Consider the following 19,433-nt stretch of genomic DNA (forward strand, 5'->3'; position numbering starts at 1 on the left):
TGACAGAGGTCTTGACACTTGCTATATGCCAAATGACCTTTGTCCCATTCACAACAACGTATGGTTAAGAAAGGTAAAAATTGCAGTACCTAACAAATAGGCACAAATAGATACGCAATGGGAAAACAGGTTAGGGAAATTCCTCTAAAGAAAGGCTTCACATGTCATATGGCAGCTGTGAGTTGCTGTGAAGTTCACTTCCGTCGTCTCGCGGGGGCGCTCGTGCGTTGCTTTCTTTACCAAAATGCCTTCCGTCGAAGTCAAGCAGGAAAACATGGCTTCTGAGAACGCCGATCCCTTCCAAAAGGCTATGACATATCTTAAATTCAAGATCAAGAATATGGAGCAGCGTAAAGTAAGTAAAACGGGCGTAGGAAACTGTTCCGATTTTGCGCCATATTGGTCTACTATTACGGGTTTCTTTGTCGTTAGGGACCACGTGTAGCAGGCAAAAATACGCTGAATATTTATGCTTGGATTTATTTGCGGATTCATCAGTCATTCTGGAATGGTACCATCAACACTTAAAAGTAAATCTTTGTTTATAAAGGGTATGTAGGTAGTCTGTCTTAAAAGTAACGTGCAGTGACTGTGGATCCATCAAGCCTGACCGATGAAGGACTGCCAAGTTTGAGTTGATGGATCCATTGTCACTTTGCTTCTTCTTCTTCTTCTTCTTCTTCATGGATTAGGGCGCGTAACTGTCACTTTGCGTGGTACCTACTTTTAAGACAGACTTACAGTTGGTACTTAGACTGTACAGTCTGTCTTAAAATGGTACCTACTTTGGTGGTGGTACCTACTTTTCAGACAGACTGTACAGTCGGTACTTTTAAAACAGACTGAACAGTCTGTCTTAAAAGTACCGTGCAAAGTACCTACCGGTGGATCCATCAAGTCTGACCGAGGATTCCTACCTTGTAAGCCCTGTCACATACAAGTATGGCCGGCTGCCGCCTTTGGGCCCTACCAATCATTTTTGGAAAATGACACCCCTGCACAGAGGTCAACTTGGGGTCATCACAGAGCTCAATTGGAGGTCATAGAGGTCATGTGGGACACGTCAGGTCACAGGTCAGCTTGGGGTCATCAGAGAGGTCACAGAGGTCATATGGGACACGTCAGGTCACAGAGGTCAACTTGGGGTCATCACAGAGCTCAATTGGAGATCATCTGGGACATGTCAGGTCACAGAGGTCAGCTCGGAGTCATGAGAGAGCTCAATTGGAGGTCATATGGGACATGTCAAGTCACAGACATCAACTGGGGTCATCATAGAGGTTACATAGAGGTCACAGAGGTCATATGGGACACGTTAGGTCACAGAGATCAACTTGGGGTCATCACAGAGCTCAATTTGAGATCATCTGGGACACGTCAGGTCACAGAGGTCAGCTTGGGGTTATCAGAGAGGTCACTTAGCAGTCACAGGGGTCATATGGGACATGTCAGGTCACAGAGGTCAACTTGGGGTCATCACAAAACTCAATTGGAGGTCATCTGGGACATGTCAGGTCACAGAAGTCAGCTTGGAGTAATGAGAGAGCTCAATTGGAGGTCGCGGAGGTCATCTGAGACACGGCAGATCACAGAGGTCAACTGGGGTCATCACAGAGCTCAACTGGAGGTCATGGGGGTCATCTGGGACACGTTGTTTTTGGAATTGGGAGAATCTTTTGGGGATGCCCTCCGCAACGTCCAAGACTGCCTTTCTGGACTCGCCAGTAGTTGCTGGAATGGTATAAGGCTACTTTATATCTCTGAATACCCCAATGAATGTGAATATAAGATATTATGCACCATTTTCAACACTCTCGCTGGCACGGATTGAGCCCTGACAGACGACCCATCGGTTCAAGCTCTATAACTCGCGTTAGCGTCAACGGATTGTAACCAAATTTTCAGGATCTCAAGTTCAAACAATTTTACACCTACCATCTAAATTTCGTGACCATGACCCGAATGACCTTTGACCTGTGACCTTTTCCTCAAAGCAAGGTTAACTTGCGACACAACTTACGACTGCTATTTCAAATTCGTAGCTGTGTCGCAAATCAGGCAACTTGCGACAGACTTAACTACTTAAGTAACGCTACTCATCGATTGATCCCTCCAAAAACGCCTTACTACACAACTTGCGACACGTCGCAGCTACGACGAGGCTTACGACGCTCTGGATCCCTCCAGGGGTTGTGGGTCACAAAGGAAGAAAGCATGCAAGTGAAAAATCCACCTCTTTCCCTGGCTCGGCAACTCATTTGGCAGATTAAAACCTTTATTCCAGGTTGCCAAAACGGTAGTTTCATCACTCGGCTGGGACGGAATACCTCACTTTTTTGCAAATGTTTTCTTTTTTCGTTGAAAAGGCCAATAAGATTCCGACAGCTGGCTAGTGAGCTGATATCGGCAGGCTAGCGGGCTGCTGGCGACTGGCTAGCGAGATGCTATCGACGGCTTAAGTAAGCCAATGGTGGCTAGCTGGCAAGCCGATGGCTGCTGGCTGGCGAGTCGATATCGGTAGGATTGCGAGCTGACAGCGGTTGGCTATCAAGCTGATGGCGGCCGGCCAGGAAGCCAACATCGGTGACCGGGGAAAGGGAGGCGGTGCTAAACTTCGCTAAGAAAGAAGTGACAAATGCCTGGAGGAGGAAGTGTTTGCCAAGCATCGTGCGTAAGACGCCAGCGCCTATTCCGATTGGTGTGGATCGAGCGAACGCCAGAAGTAATAGGCGTTTGCCTACAGGTGACTGTCGTATGCGAGGCGTTCCTTGGTATATTTCTCTGCTCAGTGTTTCGAATTGTTTTTCTTTTGTATGTTGTGTCAATATACGATGATGGTTTTTGTTTAAAAAAAATCACTGAAAGTTTCAAAGCGATCGTTCAGTCGGTGTAGCTATAACGAGGATTGAAACTTTTTCTGTGGTAAGGTCACTTGACCTGACGACCTGACCTTGAGAGCCCTGGGTCTGAAATTTTCACAACATGTGTAGAAAAGATGAATGAACATGTGTGCCAAAAACTGCAGGGGGGGGTGTTCAAACACCCTCCCCCCCGGCCCGATGCGGGTTAATTAGATCAAAAGTTATAAGCGAAAAACTTTTGACCTGTTTTAAGCGAAATTTTACATCCATACCCCCCCCCCCCCCCCTAATATTGACCTAGAGCAACCAAATTGGCACAAAGGCGAGAACTCCAGGGGGCTCACTTATGACTTACCAGTTACCTACCAAATTTGGTGTTTCTATGTGCCATAGGAGCCAATCGCGAAGGGGAGGTCGCATGGACCCCCCCCCCCCCCGTTAGGCCGTGTTATGAAAAATGCTCTGCCAGGGCGAGGGTTAAACTACGCAATATGAGTGGCCAACGCGTAATAAGATTCCGCGCCAAACATTATTTTATATAGAATATCGTTCGTCCTATATTAAAAGGTAGAAAATGTGTAACAAAGTTTAAATTAACCCTATCATTTAGCCTCCTCAGCTTTTTCCAAGACCAACGGCCTAGCCTCCAGAGGGTAAAAACTTTTAACCGGCGCCGGGACGGGGGGGGGGGTAAACACACACCACTACTAAGCCGTTACAATGAAGAATGTTTATCTTTAATAACTTTTGACCCAAGATAGCCACGGTATTGCTTTTGCCAGCTTTGTGCTCCTCTCGTCGGGGTGCGTCGAATGAACTATAGTTTGACTTTCAAAGATCATTTTGAAAATTTGACCGCAGGTCAAGGTCATTGAACTAAGGCGTATTCATCGCTCTAGCATGTCTCTATCAAAAGTTATGGTCAAAACTGCTAGAGACCTTCCATGACCTGAGATGACCTCGAGGACATTACGAGGGGTCATGGGTGGAAATTTTCCGATTTTATGTGTCGTGTTTACCTGTTATTCGATTATTTAGACTTTAGAGCAGGATTCGGCAACCTACGGCCCGCGAGTCTCCATTCAAATTTGATTTCCCGTTGAATACAGCATGCGAAACGCAGAACGTTTGGTTGACTGCAGTGCAGATAACAATTGATGAGGTTAAAGGGACCCTCCCACCTTCAAAAAAGTTAATGAATTGGCATGAAAGTGATGTCGCTCGGTTCAGAAAGAGCAAAAACGAATATCTACCAAATTTCATCGAAAAATATTCACCGGTTTTCAAGATACTAGACTTTTACTTTTGTTTACTTTTTGGGATCTCTGCTGTTCCTAGCGACTTTATTTGAAAGTGCGGCATTTGTTGCGCGCAAAGCAGCATATACCACCGCGTGCTACAAAACGTTTTAGTCAAACATTTAACGGACGTTCGAAAGCCTGATGTCATCAGATTCCCGTAATGGTTAAGAGATAGGGACCACGCTGGTCCCACCCTGCAAGTAAAGGGAAGAAATTTCTTGAACACCATAAAGCTGCGGGGGTTGCAACCAGGATAAATGGTGGTTTCTGAGCCTGGCCGCAAACTTGGCTATCTCAACTCAAAACTAATGTTAAGGTGGGAGGGTCCCTTTAAAGAGACCCTCCCACCTTCAAAAAAGTTAATGAATTGGCATGAAAGTGATGTCGCTCGGTTCAGAAAGAGCAACAACGAATATCTACCAAATTTCATCGAAAAATATTCACCGGTTTTCAAGATATTAGACTTTTACTTTTGTTTACTTTTTGGGATCTCCGCTGTTCCTAGGGACTTTATTTGAAAGTGCGGCATTTGTTGCGCGCAAAGCAGCATATACCACCGCGTGCTACAAAACGTTTTAGTCAAACATTTAACGGACGTTCGAAAGCCTGATGACGTCATCAGATTCCCGTAATGGTTAAGAGATAGGGACCACGCTGGTCCCACCCTGCAAGTAAAGGGAAGAAATTTCTTGAACACCATAAAGCTGCGGGGGTTGCGACCAGGATAAATGGTGGTTTCTGAGCCTGGCCGCAAACTTGGCTATCTCAACTCAAAACTAATGTTAAGGTGGGAGGGTCCCTTTAACGTCTCAGACGAGTGTGGCGACCAACAGAATGTGTCCGTATAAGTTAGGGAGCCGTAGCGACGCCCCTGATTAAAACCACTGGCAAAAACCAGTTTTGCCTTTCCCTTCAAACCCTGGTTTAAACCGGTTTAAACCAGGTCTTGGCTGAAATTGATAGCCCTGCTTGTACTCCGTCGTTACCTTTGCCTGACGTGCGCATGGCCGGTGGCGCTGCAGAAAAACCTGACGGCCATAAAGGAGAAGCTGGACGCTGGCCTGGAGAAGCAGCTGGAGGTGGAGCAGGTGCAGGCGGCCGCCAAGCTGCCCGAGGTGGCCGGCAACATCACCTTCCTGGAGCAGACGCTGGCGCGCCTGCAGACCCACCACGACGAGCACGCCAAGCTCGACCGGCAGCGCAAACAGGCCGCCAAACAGGAGCGGCTGCAGCACGACCTGGAGCGCGTGCGGCGCATCCTGATGCTCCAGGTCAGTCGGCAGCAGGGCAGAGGGTCGTCAGCTCACGCGCTGAGTCGCTGCTCGCCAGAGAAGTTTGCATGACTGATGTATCGTTATGTGGCGGTGCTTGTGTACTGCGCTGTGTCGGTGTTTGTGTATCGCTCTGTGGCGGTGTTTGTGTTTGTGTACGGCGCTGTGTCGGTGTTTGTGTATCGCTCTGTGGCGGTGTTTGTGTTTGTGTACGGCGCTGTGTCGGTGTTTGTGTATCGCTCTGTGACGGTGTTTGTGTATCGCTCTGTGTCGACTGTTGGTGTTTGTGTACTGCGCTGTGTCGGTGTTTGTGTATCGCTCTGTGGCGGTGTTTGTGTATCGCTCTGTGGCGGTGTTTGTGTATCGCTCTGTGGTGGTGTTTGTGTTTGTGTACGGCGCTGTGTCGGTGTTTGTGTATCGCTCTTTGTCGGTGTTTGTGTATCGCTCTGTGTCGACTGTTGGTGTTTGTGTACTGCGCTGTGTCGGTGTTTGTGTATCGCTCTGTGTCGACTGTTGGTGTTTGTGTACTGCGCTGTGTCGGTGTTTGTGTATCGCTCTGTGTCGGCTGTGACGGCCGATGCTGTTGGGGATGGGAGGGATACTGCTATCTGGAATTGGAGCGGGCGGTCTCTACACTGTACACTGTGAACTGGGCGGCCACGGGCTGACCGCAGCGGGCGCTGGACAGTGGACACTGTGGACGGACCCTGCAGGGAAGTGCTACTGCTCACTGACGCCCCGTCCCCAGGACACACTGATGGGCATCGATGACCGTGTGCGAGAGGATCTGCTGGCGGGCGCGCGCGGCGCCCCGCAGCTGAGCGACGCGGCGCTGCAGCAGATTGACACCATCTTCAAGCTGGTCACCCCCAGCCGCGAGGACACGGACGTGCCGTTCAAGGTGGGCGCTCCCCGGCGGTGGGAGGGCCGGCCCTCCCCTCCCCTGGACCGGCTCAGTTTGACTCCTGCGCCGTAGTTATAGCTGGCAGCTGACTCAGAGTCGGGAGACAGTGCCCCTGACTCGGGCAGGGAGGGCCCGGGTTCGAGTCGCTGTGGCGCTGGGTGCGCGGTGCTGCTGGCGGGGATGCTTCGCAGCTGCAGGGAACAGCCGCAGCCGCAGCCAGGTGCAGTCGGCCGGTGGCACGGCCCGTTGGGTGACTGTTTTGCTGCTAAAATCTACCGGGAGATTCTACCGTGATCTCCTGGTGCTGGCGCGCATAAATCTATCCTGGGGGGGGGGGGGGTATGGGCTATTGTGTTGCCGTGAGTGTGTGATGTGTGTGCGTCGGCGCTGACCGGGCCGCCGCGTGTCGTGCCGCAGGACCAGCTGTCCACGGCCGCCGAGCACCTCCTCAGGCTGGCCGACCGGTCGCAAAAGAAAATATCCGGCACCACTTACGAGGCGCTGGCCAAGACACTGGAGGCCGTGTTCGAGAGCGGCGTGCTGAGCGAACCGGAGCCGGAGGCCGAGCCAGAGCCGGAGCCGGAGCCGGAGCCGGAGAACGGGCTGCAGCCGGAGGGCGCGGCGCCAGCCGTCCCCGAGGCGGCGGCCGTCGAGCCGCCGGAGCCGGCCGCCGCCGAGCCGCCGGCCGGGCAGGTGGCGCTGGCGCCGGGCCCGGCGCCCGGCTCGGCCGGCGACTCGCCGCCCTACCCGCAGGAGGTGCTGCTGCACCCGGCCGCCGCCGCGCCGCCGGCCGGCCTGGTGCCCGTGCCGATGCCGGTGCCGGTGGCGGCGCCGGCGCCACCGCCGCAGCCCAGCATCAACTTCCTGCAGGAATCTGAGCTGCTGCGGCCGGCCGAGCCGGCAGCCGTGGAGCCGGCCGCCGTGCGCTTCCCGGCGGCCGAGTACCACGCCATCCCGTCGCAGACGTTCACCAACACCAACTTCGCCGGCCTGCCGGCGGCGGCAGCACTCTCCGAGCTGGCCGCCGCCAACGCCGTGTACGCCGGCGCAGTGGTGGACACCACGCCCAACCCGCCGCCGCCCATCCCGCTGCCGAACCACGAGCCGGCGGCGCCGCCGCCGCCGGCCGCCGCGCCCGCCCCGCCCGCCGCCGCGCCCGCCCCGCCCGCCGCCGCCGCGCCCGCGCCCGCCGAGCCGGCGCCGCCCGCACCCGAGGTGAACGCGTGGGCGTCGCGTGCGGCGGACCCGGCGCCGGCGGCTAGCGGCGGCGGCGCCACCTGGGGCGACGGCGAGCGCGACACCGAGATCGGCCAGTGGGACGGCGGCGCCTCCCAGACCTGGGACAACGGCAAAACGGACACCTGGGAGAACGGCGGCGACAGCCACTGGGGCGGCGCAGACGGTGAGTGCGGCCCGAGCGGCCGCCCGTGCCGGCAGGCCAACACTCAGCCGTGTGGCGCCGGCTCTGTGTCTGTCCTACCCAGCTAGGCTGACGGGCCGCTGGTCTTCGGCCGGCCGTGTTATGTTCCGCTCACGAGTCGTGCTTAATGACTTACTGGGTGGCACACGCTGTACTTAATCGAGCAATCGAAGGGGAAACGAAACTGCAAGGGGCGAGCGAAGAGGAAATCGCGAAACATATGACGGTGCCCTCCAGGGTTTCCTACCACCAAGGCACTTGAATGTCATATTGATGCATCCCCGTGATGGCTAAACGTAGCGACTTATTCGTGTCCAGGTGATGTGTCCGATCGGGGCAGTCGGTCGACCTTCGTGGCTTCTCCTGCGTCTATGTAGATGGCGACAGGGCGCGAAGCAAACTTAAGATTATAATGGGAAGTGGCACTGATGTTTGAGTATCAGGGCGGTTGTCCATTAATGGTGGGTTCTCCCGGGTCGTTCCGCCGTCCGACTACTGTCCGCCAACTAACTGCGCTCCCATCTGTTCTCAGGTCGGCGAGGCGGCTACCGGGGCGGCCGCGGAGGCGCCAGGAGTCGCGGACCCTCCAACGGCTTCGGCGCCCGCGGCCGGGGCGGCTACGACCGTCCTCCGCGCTCCAGCCGAGGCGGCTACGGCGAAGAGAGACGCGCAGAGCGGGCGGGCCCGAGCCGCGGCGGCCCGGCCGGCGCCGAGCGGCCCTACCGCGCCGGCCGTGGCGGTCCGGCCGGCGGCGCGCGCGGGGCGCCGCGCGGTGCTCGCGGCGGCCCGGCGCGGCCGCAGTAGCGCGGCGCCCACTGTGCGGTGTTGCGATATACGGACCAGAGAGCCGCCGGCGCCGGCGGAGAGCGCCGCCGCCCGGCACCGGCCGACACGCAGCCAACTTGTACTCCTCATTCGGTTTCATGTCTTTATTTGTCTTTCACATCTGCTGGCTAGCCAAGCGTGCCGCCTTTGTACCGATTTAGGGCGGCTGTGTCCGGCGCGGCGCCGACTCCGCCGGCCGGCCGGCTCAGCATTCCCGGCGGCGCGCCGGTCGCACGGCCCGGCCGGCCGGCCGCCCGGCACCTGTACCAGGGCATTGGCTGCGGACCGGCCCACGATAGGGCGCTGCCGCATCTCCGTCTCCGGCGCCCGGCCCCGTGGGTGCCGCCCCAGACATACCACGAGCGTTTGTGGTAATATTGACAGTTGTGTGAGACTCGTAAGAAAATAAATACCTTTACTGAGTCCCGGTTTTCAAGCCCAAAGTGAGCGCCTGTTGGTGAGGATTTAAGAACTGTGGTGGATGCAGCGACGCGGCTGTCACAGTGAGTGGGTGGCCGCCGGCCTCGCCGGACGGCTCGGCTGCGTTCCGCTCGCCGAGTACGGCGCGCAGTCAGCCGGAGGCCCGTGCTCGTTGGACTGCTCGCCGAGTACGGCGCGCAGTCCGGAGGCCCGTGCTCGCTGGACTGCTGGCCGAGTGCGGCGCGCAGTCAGCCGGAGGCCCGTGCTCGCTGGACTGCTGGCCGAGTGCGGCGCGCAGTCAGCCGGAGGCCCGTGCTCGCTGGACTGCTGGCCGAGTGCGGAGCGCAGTCCGCCGGAGGGCCGTGCTCGCTGGACTGCTGGCCGAGTGCGGCGCGCAGTCAGCCGGAGGCCCGTGCTCGCGGTGGCCGTGTCGGACACATGCACTGCTGAATGGTGTCGCCCGCGGTCCGGCGTCGGGTGCGGAGGGCTGGCGTATTGTCCTGCTCCGGCCGTCCCGGCTGTCTGTGCCCGCGGAGCTGGCCGTTCGGGCCACGGTGTGGTGTCGCGCGGCCGGCTCCCGGTGGGTGGCGGCGGTGCTCCGCCCAGCCCAGCTGCCCCGGCCTCGGATCAGCCCATGCATCCGGCGGCGGCACTTGTGCGGAGGGTGGCGTGCTCAATATATGTCTCGCCCGGCGGAAGCTTCAAGAGGAAAGTTTTGGCTATTGTATCAAGAAATTTTGTTGTTCGGTTTGGCGAACCGGTGTTTGGTCGGTGGGTGATGTGTACACTGCGCGGAAGAGAAACTGTGAAACCTATCCTTGTCTTTTTCAGTGTCATTTCATGTGTGGTTTGCCGGCCTTAGCCCCTGTCTCGTTCTTGCTCAACGGCTCTATCATAACGTTATCCATCAAGGTGCGTGTTGGTGATCTATGTACTTATCATAGATTTAGGTGGTCATGCCTTCTGCATGCGCGTGTCAGCGTGACCGCCCCGGCAGCCGTGCAGAGGGGGAGTGTTTCCCTCTCCTGCCGTGTACCAGCCGCTGTCCGCGATCGCCCGTAACGAGGTGACGCTGCATTTCACAGCCCCTAGAATGGGCAGTCGGTCGGGCCGCGCTGCACCGCTGCTAGCGCCGGCCAGCGGCATGCCACGCAGGGCGGCACGGCCGGCACTGGCGCCCGGCGCACCGAGCCGACTCCGGCGCGCGGTGGATGGACGCTCGGATCGCTGGGCGCTGTTTGGTGTACCTATAGTGGGTTAGACACTCGCAGCGCGTCGACAGAATCCGGCCAGGCTCCGAGGTTGACTCTGTTGGTGAAAGAGGTGGCGCTGGAACCTAGCCGCTCCACGGTTGGGGTCTTCTCCGAGTCCCACGGCGCCGTTCGGGCCTTTCTTTATGGCGCCGCGGTCGAGGGACGGCAGCTGCGGGGGCCGCTGTTGTCGATGGACCGCTGTTGTCTAGGACGGCAGCTGTGGGGGCCGCTGTTGTCCAGGACGGCAGCTGTGGCCTGTGGGGGCCGCTGTTGTCTAGGACGGCAGCTGTGGGGGCCGCTGTTGTCTAGGACAGCAGCTGTGGGGGGCCGCTGTTGTCTAGGACAGCAGCTGCGGGGGCCGCTGTTGTCCAGGACGGCAGCTGTGGGGGCCGCTGTTGTCCAGGACGGCAGCTGTGGGGGCCGCTGTTGTCCAGGGCCTCGTTTCATAAAGCGAGTCCGTAACTTACGCCGGTTTTTGGGCTTGTATTGCAAGTGCATGTGAAGCGATAAATTTATTTCCCCTTTTCCCTTCTGTTCTTGCTTGCAAGACAAATAAACTCAACGATTCAAATTATCGTCATCGCTTCACATGCACTTGCAATACAAGACCAAAAACCGGCGTAAGTTACGGACTCGCTTTATGAAACGAGGCCCAGGACGGCAGCTGTGGGGCCGCTGCTGTCTATGACGGCAGCTGTGGGGGCCGCTGTTGTCTATGACGGCAGCTGTGGGGGCCGCTGTTGTCCAGGACGGCAGCTGTGAAGGCCGCTGTTGTCGAGAGACGGCAGCTGTGGGGCCGCTGCTGTCTATGACGGCAGCTGTTGGGGCCGCTGCTGTCTATGACGGCAGCTGTGGGGGCCGCTGTTGTCTAGGACGGCAGCTGTTGGGGCCGCTGTTGTCTATGACGGCAGCTGTGGGGGCCGCTGTTGTCTATGACGGCAGCTGTGGGGGCCGCTGTTGTCCAGGACGGCAGCTGTGGGGGCCGCTGTTGTCCAGGACGGCAGCTGTGGGGGCCGCTGTTGTCCAGGACGGCAGCTGTGGGGGCCGCTGTTGTCTAGGACAGCAGCTGTGGGGACCGCTGTTGTGTAGGACGGCAGCTGTGGGGGCCGCTGTTGTCCAGGACGGCAGCTGTATGGGGCCGCTGTTGTCTAGGACAGCAGCTGTGGGGACCGCTGTTGTCTAGGACGGCAGCTGTGGGGGCCGCTGTTGTCCAGGACGGCAGCTGTCGGGGCCGCTGTTGTCTAGGACGGCAGCTGTGGGGGCCGCTGTTGTCCAGGACGGCAGCTGTGGGGGCCGCCACGGCACGGGCCGGCGACAGGAGAGCGACGCTCATAACTCATTCATAGGCATGGCATGGCATGGCCGAACTGCGGCCGGGTACAGTGGTGCTCGCTGTCGGCCGATTTAAGTTGTAAGTGTTCTGCAGCATAAACCATACGTGTCACTGAATTGGCGAGCTGCAGCTGCAGTCTGCCGGCGACTGCTGCTCATTGTTCCGGGAATGGCCGCCTAATGCAAGCATGTCCTAGCGGCAGCGGCGTGTGCTCCGACGTCGGCCGTGGAGAGGGCCACCCTTGGGCCACCCAGCCTCCATCGTGGTCGGCAGGACCCTGGCGGCTCACTGGCCCTCAGATCGTTAGGATCGCAGCTTGATGAATGACTATATAGGGCCTTGGATGGATGGATCTGAGTACAAATACTCAACATGGCTGCCACTGATCTCAGGGCGCGAGCCATCAGCCCAGGGCTCTGGCCTTTCACTGAGCCGAGGACTGTCAATGACTCCTCAGTCTGTGACTGTCTCGGAGTCCAGAGCTGCCACTGATCCCAGGGTGACGTATTTCGGCCTCAGCTATCTGCATGCAGCTAGAGGCCTCGGATTGTTGCCATCATAACATGCTGGCATTTGCGGCTCCCGGCCGACGCTTCCCGGTAACATTGAAATGTCCAAGCGTGAATAATGTAGGATGCACGGCCGATCACAATCGTCCTGTCCCCGAGCCGTCAGGGGGCGCCGGGAGCGCCCAGGCTGGAGCCGGCGGCGGCCCAGGCGGGCTCCGGCCGGCGCGGGCTGCAGCTCCAGAGCGCTGAATAGTGTCGGACGGCTGCGGCGGTGTATGTGTTACAGGCCGTATGAAAACTCAACGCCTTTTCAACAAAAAAAAAACGAAAATATTTGCAAAAAAGTCCGCTATTCCTTCTCAGATAAGTGAAGAAACTACCGTTTTGGCAGCCTGGAATAAAGGTTTTAATCTGCCAAATGAGTTGCCGAGCCAGTGAAAGAGGTGGATTTTTCACTAACATGTTTTCTTCCTTTGCAACCCACAACCCCTAATTAGTGGAGGACAAGCTGCCCCAACGGTTCCTGACCTCATGAAAAGTTGTGGGGCACCGCCCCCACGGCCCCAGAGCTGTAGGGGCAAGCTTCCCCCACTGCCCCCTCCCCCGGTTCCCGCGCCTATGTATGAATCTATGAAATTATGTTGGTAGATTTCAGATTTCGATTCCTCCAGCGGGGGGGGGGGGCTCAAATACATTACGAGCCCCCCCCCCCCAGCCAAAAAGTTGGAGGGGCTCAGCCCCTGCTGGCCCCCCCCCCCCCCCCCCGGTTCCCGCGCCACTGATGTGAACTCTGATGTCCATTGCTCGCTCCGGCGTTTTATGCCGCAAAATAAAATCGGTGAGTCTTGTAGTGATACGTTTCACCAGACCTCACCAGCAGTGGCTTCACCAGACTCTATCAACTGGATGGCCGTACACAGGCGGACCGTGAACTTGTATAATTAGTAATATTGTCGAAAAACGGCCGGGCCGAGCATCAGCACAGTAAGAAAATGTTCGACGTATGTAGACGAGTCATTCGGCATGGAATGCCCAAACATCCACATGGATGCAACCTGATCATCGACCAACCTGGATCCATTAAGTTCAATCTTCAGAGGCTGTTGTAGTTCGCCAGACCGTTTGAAAACTGACTAGGCCGTTTTCAAACTGTTTAGGCCGTTTCAAACTGCCTAGGCCGTTTTCATACGGCCTGATATTTCAGGCGGTTTGCAAACGGCCGGCTTTTTCAGGCCGTTTTCAAACGGCCTGACTGGGCCAGGCCGTTTGCAAACGGATTGGGTTTTCATACGGTCTGTAACATATGCACTATCGCTTCCAACTTAACCCTTGCACTTTTGGGGGGTCAAACGGACCCCCCCCCTTGGTTTCCGACAATAACTCGCGCCTAAAGTCCCTGAGGTAATGAAAGGTCTTGAAAGGTCTCCAGCATTTTTTGACAAATTTTGATAGCCCTACATGTTAGAGCGATTAAATCACCTTAGGTTCAGGTCGACACTACGGATCGGCTGGTATGCAACATGACCTTTTCCGGTCAGGTTGTGACCCAGCCCCTCCCTCCCCCAGATCCACTAGTGCACATAATAATAGGGTAGACCGGGGCAAGTCGCCCCGCCGAGGTAAAACGCCTCACCGATGTTTCTCGGAACTGGCAAGGTTCTGGGGAAACATCCTCTCTTCTCTAAAACGTGCACTATACGATCATTATATGAGCAGACTGGAAAGAAATTGTGATGACGCTTTAGGGAGATATAGCCAAAAATGTGTTTTTGGAGTGATTTTTATGTTTTGTTGTCAGATTATGCATCATGGCGTTCTTTTATCGTCCACATCAGGTTAACGACTTTTATGTATTTTGAACGACTATTGTCTAACGCTTATAATGCCGGGTTGGTTCGTGTTAAATTATGTCTTCCTGGAGTGCAAGGCGTTGTTCTCTGACCGTACTACGTGATGGGGTAAAACGCCCCAGTAGGTCGCGGGGCAAAAAGCCCCATGGGGCGTTTTACCTCATGTGTTGTTCGGACTACCCACTTCCTAATGTTCGGTAGCTGGCGAACGGCATGTTTCTATGCATTTATATGTACTTTTCTCAGCAACTGGATGGCAAAGGAAGTATTTTGTTAACATTTGCATTGCAATAATTTATTATTTGGCCTTCTGAGGCAGGTGAAAAAACTGCTCACACAATAGTGTCGTAGCTGAACACCTGATAGGATGGAAGGTGCTAACTTCAGTGCCGTGCCTCCCAAGGTCTAACGGACCTCTCATATAAGATTTAGTCAACTAGCATGTTTAATCTTTAATCTAGAGTATGGGGCTTCTTGCCCCAGGCCGTGGGGCGTTTTGCCCTGGGGCTGGGGCAAAACGCCCTATTTGCAGTTGCTTCACAAATCACTTCCTAGCTGGGAGTCCGATCATAAGTGAATGAATTTGAGGGGTGGAATTTAAAGTAAAATGTCCAAAGAACGCATTGAGCACAAATTTGGCCTTCCAGGTGATGTGGGACAAAAGTTATGTAGCAAAATAAATTATCTGGGGCGTCTTGCCCCAGGCTACCCTACAACAGGATTGCAAAAAAGATTGCGGATTTGATCACAATCCAAGTGAAAAAAGGGGATTGCGGGTAGGAATGCAATCCACTTCGGCACTAGGAATGTGGATTGGGAATGCAATCCTTTCAAAAAGGATTTTACCGATGCCTGCCTAGATCCGATGAGAAAACTGGATTCGGGGGTACCTTAGGTTTGGCATCTGGACCTCTGGCCTTAGAGAGATTGAAAATTCCTTAGAGGAGCCCCTGCAGGCCCGCCAACCTCACGCAGTCGAAATACACTGACCCCCGCTGCGGCCGATCCTTCAAACGATGATGCGTATCGAGCGGCGAGCCAAGCGCACTGACTGCCCACCTCGTTTCCCTCTAGCGGGAGAGACGCCAACCGGCTCATCTTCTGGCCGGCGCTCCGCGGATCGGATGTGATGTGGCTGCCCCGCTGGCCGCTGGCGCTGCGGCCCCTCAAATCGCAATCAAGGAGATCGCAATGGCATTCCACGATTGAGAGCGGCGCGTCACGCGCGCCGTGGCCAGGTCGGCTCCCTCCGCGCGCCGCAATTAGGTCGCCAACATTAGATCGGTCCAAGTGTGTCGGCCGGTCGGCGGCGGCGGCGGCAGCAGGCGGCGCGGCCGGCGCCGCACTTGGCGAGCGTCGCTGGCGGGAGTGAGGAGGAGTGGGTACGCTGCCGGCGTGTCTGTGCGTGTGGTGGCGGCGGCCCGGCCGCTGGGCCTACAGTGACCGAGCGAACAGAGAGCGAACGAACCGGCCGACCCGGCGGTCCCAGTCGGAGTGACCGGCGCTGGACGGCGGTCCCAGTCGGAGTGACCGGCGCTGGACGGCGGTCCCAGTCGGAGTGACCGGCGCTGGACGGCGGTCCCAGTCGGAGTGGACGGCGGTCCCAGTCGGAGTGACCGGCGCTGGATCCCAGCCAGGTGGGTGCCGTGCTGCGACAAAGATTGTGATGTGATTTGGCATTGTGCTTCAGCTGTGTTTCGCGAGTCCGATAGGTGGCTAACCCAGATCAGGATACGGGATGTTGAGATGCATCCCCTTGGGGTGCCGACGGCTCTCCTCGGTAACCCCTTCACATTTTGATTTGTCGCATCCAGCATCGGTGTCTAGGTCTACAAATAAAATAGGCCAATGGATATCATGAGAAATGTACCTACCTATATCCTGTTGTGGACTCAGTGCTTCCATTTGACCCTATGCCTCTGGCGGGTCACTGGCGGGCGGCCGTTGCACTATGGTTGGAAACGGCCTCACGGATGGCCGTGGGCAATTTCGGAATATATGTATATTTGGGGTGTCATTCTGTTGGAAATTGATGAAATGTTTTGAATTGGGCAGAAAAAATTATTTAGTTGCGCATTTAGTCTCCATTATTGTACGTGGAATCGGGAGTTTCTGATAGTGGCTTTTTTAGTGCGCCGTCAAAGGTTTAAACAACCGCGCTGGTGATAGCATGTGGAGTACCTCCATGACGTTGTAAAACTGGATTATTATATATCAAAATAATCCTTGTTATGTTGGCTATCGAGTGGAGTGACTCTTTTTCCCATGCGTGTTCAAAATCAGGAACGGCATTGCATTCTGTTTGCAGTGTCACCACAGCAATATTTGCAAAATTACGTTTATGTTTCATTGGACATACAAAAAGTTCTCCATCGACCTCCATTGAGCTTTTTGGCAGAATAAGTCTCTGTTCAATTCTGCGTAAGGGGAACGTAAAAGCAGACTGCGCACTTGTGCGCAAAATCGTCCGTGAAGCTTCATCACCCGAGGCGTACCTACCCGTCGCTTCGTTAGCACCAGGTCGGCTCGTCAGTCTTGCAATCGCTTATCCTTATAAATGATGGTAAGAAGCAGGGTTGCGGAGTCGTGGTGGCGCCAAATCCGACTCCGACTACGACTCCGACTCCTGACTCGTTGCCATGACTCCGGCCGACTCTGTCTCCGACTCCGGACCCCTGCCAGTGTTTCGGAGTCGTGATGGAGCTGTTCCGATTCGGACCGACTCCGACTTCCACTGCGGGCTCCTGACCGACCCCGACTCAGACTCCGACTCCTGGCTCGTTGCCACGACTCTGGGCGACTCTGACTCTGACTCCGACTCTGACTCCGACTCTGACTTCGACTCCGCACCCCTCGTAAGAAGTAACTGCTCGCCGCTGCACCTGGAGTATGGATATCGTGCAAACGTGTGTGGATATCCTGGAGTATGGATATGGATATCCACCGACAGAGCAGACATACAGACATGCTGTAAACGCCATTACACTGTAAATACCATGGCAAATCAAATGGCTATCTATGGTTTTTGATCGTCGTTCTACATTTCCCAAAATCTTGAACTGAATGTTGGCAATTTCTCGTGACTACTTCACGACCATGATGCATGCATTTCTGAAATTGATCTGTTTTCAACCAGCCACGTACTCGTATGATAAAATGAATGTCACCATCGTGTTCTACGCCCAAAAGTACCCATAAAACATGTGTCATGCATGGGCTGCGAATAGGTACCAGTTTTAATTTTCGGGGTTATGTGCTTACCTGATTGACCTGACTTTGACCCTGGCCAGTGGCCTATGTTTGACTGACCCCTACATTGATCTCACACTCTTTTAGCACTTATATGAAGGGTTGTGACAGTTGTGACAGTTGTGACAGATTGTTTAGGACCAACTGATGACTGAATTTATTTAGGACCAACTGATGAGTGATGACGATATAATCGAAACGCGAAACGCGAGGCACCGATTGCGAGGTTCTACAGTCCGTGCTACTGAAAGCCCGATTTCAAGTGTTTGACCTGACCTTGACCCGACCTGTGACCTCGAAATTCAACTGTAAAGTATTCATGTGAATCGTCTCGTCGCGTTCTTCTTTCGTTTGCCGCGCCTCGTGCGTTTCGCTGCGCCTATTTGTTCGCGAGTTATCGGCTGGGGGCGTTGAACGCCCCCCCCCCCCCCCGGCAACGGTGGATGGGGAAATACCCCAGCAACTGCCGGGTTAATCTGATCTGACGCATGTTTTGTCATTTGATCGTCATTTTATTTCTCACTTTTTTGCCCAATCCAAAAAAAAAATCATAAATACTCTTTCTCCAAATTTTTTACCCTTAATGACCAATAGTAAGACACTGTGCGTCACTACGTTGATATTTCTCGCCCTAAAGCATAACAACAATATCCATTCAGTAATAGCAGTATTCAAAACATGTTCAAAATGCCTCGCGATATCGATAACATAACGAAAGACATAGGCGACTTATAACATACTTGCAATGATGACGTCACACACGCGTGACGTGACGTGACCTCGTCATTTCTGAGTTACTATATGATGCACGAAAGACACTGGTAGACCTATGCAAAGTTTCATCGCAGTCGGTCTACGCATTAGCAAGTTATGGGCAAAACATTTTTTCGCGTTGACCCCCGGCCATCCGTGAGGCCGTTTCCAACCATAGTGCGTTGGCCCGGCCCTACTCCTGCAGTCCGTCCGCTATGAGCCGCCCTGGCGGCGGTGCCTGGAGTCGGATGCACGACTGAACAGTGAACACCACGGCATTACCACAGGCCGGCCGGTCCCAGTCGCGCCGCTAAACCTTTCCGACATTGCTTTTACTCTACTTACACGCATAGGTACTGAGTAGGTACTGACCTTGACTGGCTGCCCGCCGTCCAAACTCTCCGAGACATGGATATTCGCGGCTTAGGCGCAACCAGCTCTAGGAGCGTCAACTCATGAGAGGATACTTCTGCCCGGCCCCTGTAACCCGTGTCCGTGGTCGGGCGGAGAAGCTGTTGGCGGGAACGTGATTTCCTACAGCTTGGTAGTATTTTACGCCTAAGAAGCTGCACCCTCTAGAAATGGAGGTGGTTTTATTGAGATCGGAAGGCGTATTAGCGTCAGTTGTATAATTTCGTTTGTTAAAGGGACCATCCCACCTTAACATTAGTTTGAGTTAAGATAGCCAAATTTGGGTCCCTGGCTTGCACTTCCACGTACCGGTTTGGCTCAGTGCTCGCGAGGAATGGGGTCTGAGGCCCGGCACATTTGGCCGGTGGTCACCGATCCGGGGATGCCGCAGCAGTGCGGCGCACCGACGGACCGACCGGGCCATCGGCGGACGTTCGGCCCAGTCCGGCGGGATGTGTTCGCGAACCCGACCGCCCCCCCCCCCCCCCTCCGAGAAGTGCGGGGGCGATTGGCGGTGGCTGTGGCAACTCGGTGGCGGCTGGGTGACACCGGCGCCCACGGTGGGCCTCGAGTCAGGTGGACCTGGTCTCGGCATGGGGCTGTTCGGCCGCCGCTCCGAGGGCACGTGCGGAGCATATGACCAACCATACGGACCCGGTGAGGTTCCGGCGCTAGGTCACCGTTACGGGTCCGCGCCAGAGCTGCCACGTAGGGGAGAGATGGGCAAAGCGGCCACCCGGGGCAAAACGGCCACTCATCGTTTTAGCCCTCCACAGCTGGCGTCAGCTCCAATTTATGATTGCCAATTATACTTCTCTTCACGGTCGTTCGAATGAGCCAGACCGGGGTTTCCGTCCCATCGCCGTTGTTCTGTGATACACGGAAAAGCATTTCTTGCCAGGTTACTAACTATTTTTACGATTTTTAAATGTTGTTTCATAGCAAAACCGTATGAAATTTTATTTAAGCGATCTTGTTCATGCATTGCATCGTTATTGGAGATGTCTGTTACCAATTTTAATGCTTTTTGCCCCACTAATAGCTGAGCTGGGATATTTTTGTCTCGGACAGTA

At 55.3% G+C, this 19,433-nt stretch overlaps 2 protein-coding genes across 2 annotated transcripts in view; both read left to right on the forward strand.

Annotated features, from left to right (window-relative positions):
• Window positions 1-192: 192 nt before the first annotated feature.
• On the forward strand, window positions 193-9,005 carry LOC122385383 (caprin-1-like). The gene is made up of 6 exons (XM_043373615.1): window positions 193-355; window positions 5,185-5,433; window positions 6,182-6,334; window positions 6,755-7,442; window positions 7,603-7,739; window positions 8,290-9,005. Exons 1-6 carry the CDS (start codon window positions 245-247, stop codon window positions 8,989-8,991), a joined length of 2,040 nt encoding a protein of 679 aa, XP_043229550.1. The 5' UTR covers window positions 193-244; the 3' UTR covers window positions 8,992-9,005.
• A 6,284-nt stretch (window positions 9,006-15,289) lies between these two features.
• The window catches only part of LOC122385384 (SH3 and multiple ankyrin repeat domains protein 3-like), a 114,806-nt gene continuing 110,662 nt past the window's right edge, over window positions 15,290-19,433 (forward strand). Inside the window, exon 1 of the mRNA XM_043373616.1 lies at window positions 15,290-15,584. The gene's annotated coding sequence lies outside the window, so the exon portion shown is untranslated. The remainder of the gene's footprint in view (window positions 15,585-19,433) is intronic.

This window comes from Amphibalanus amphitrite, unplaced genomic scaffold, assembly GCF_019059575.1.
Source record: "Amphibalanus amphitrite isolate SeventyFive unplaced genomic scaffold, NRLGWU_Aamphi_draft 000216F_arrow, whole genome shotgun sequence".
Classification (NCBI taxonomy): Eukaryota; Metazoa; Arthropoda; class Thecostraca; order Balanomorpha; family Balanidae; genus Amphibalanus; species Amphibalanus amphitrite.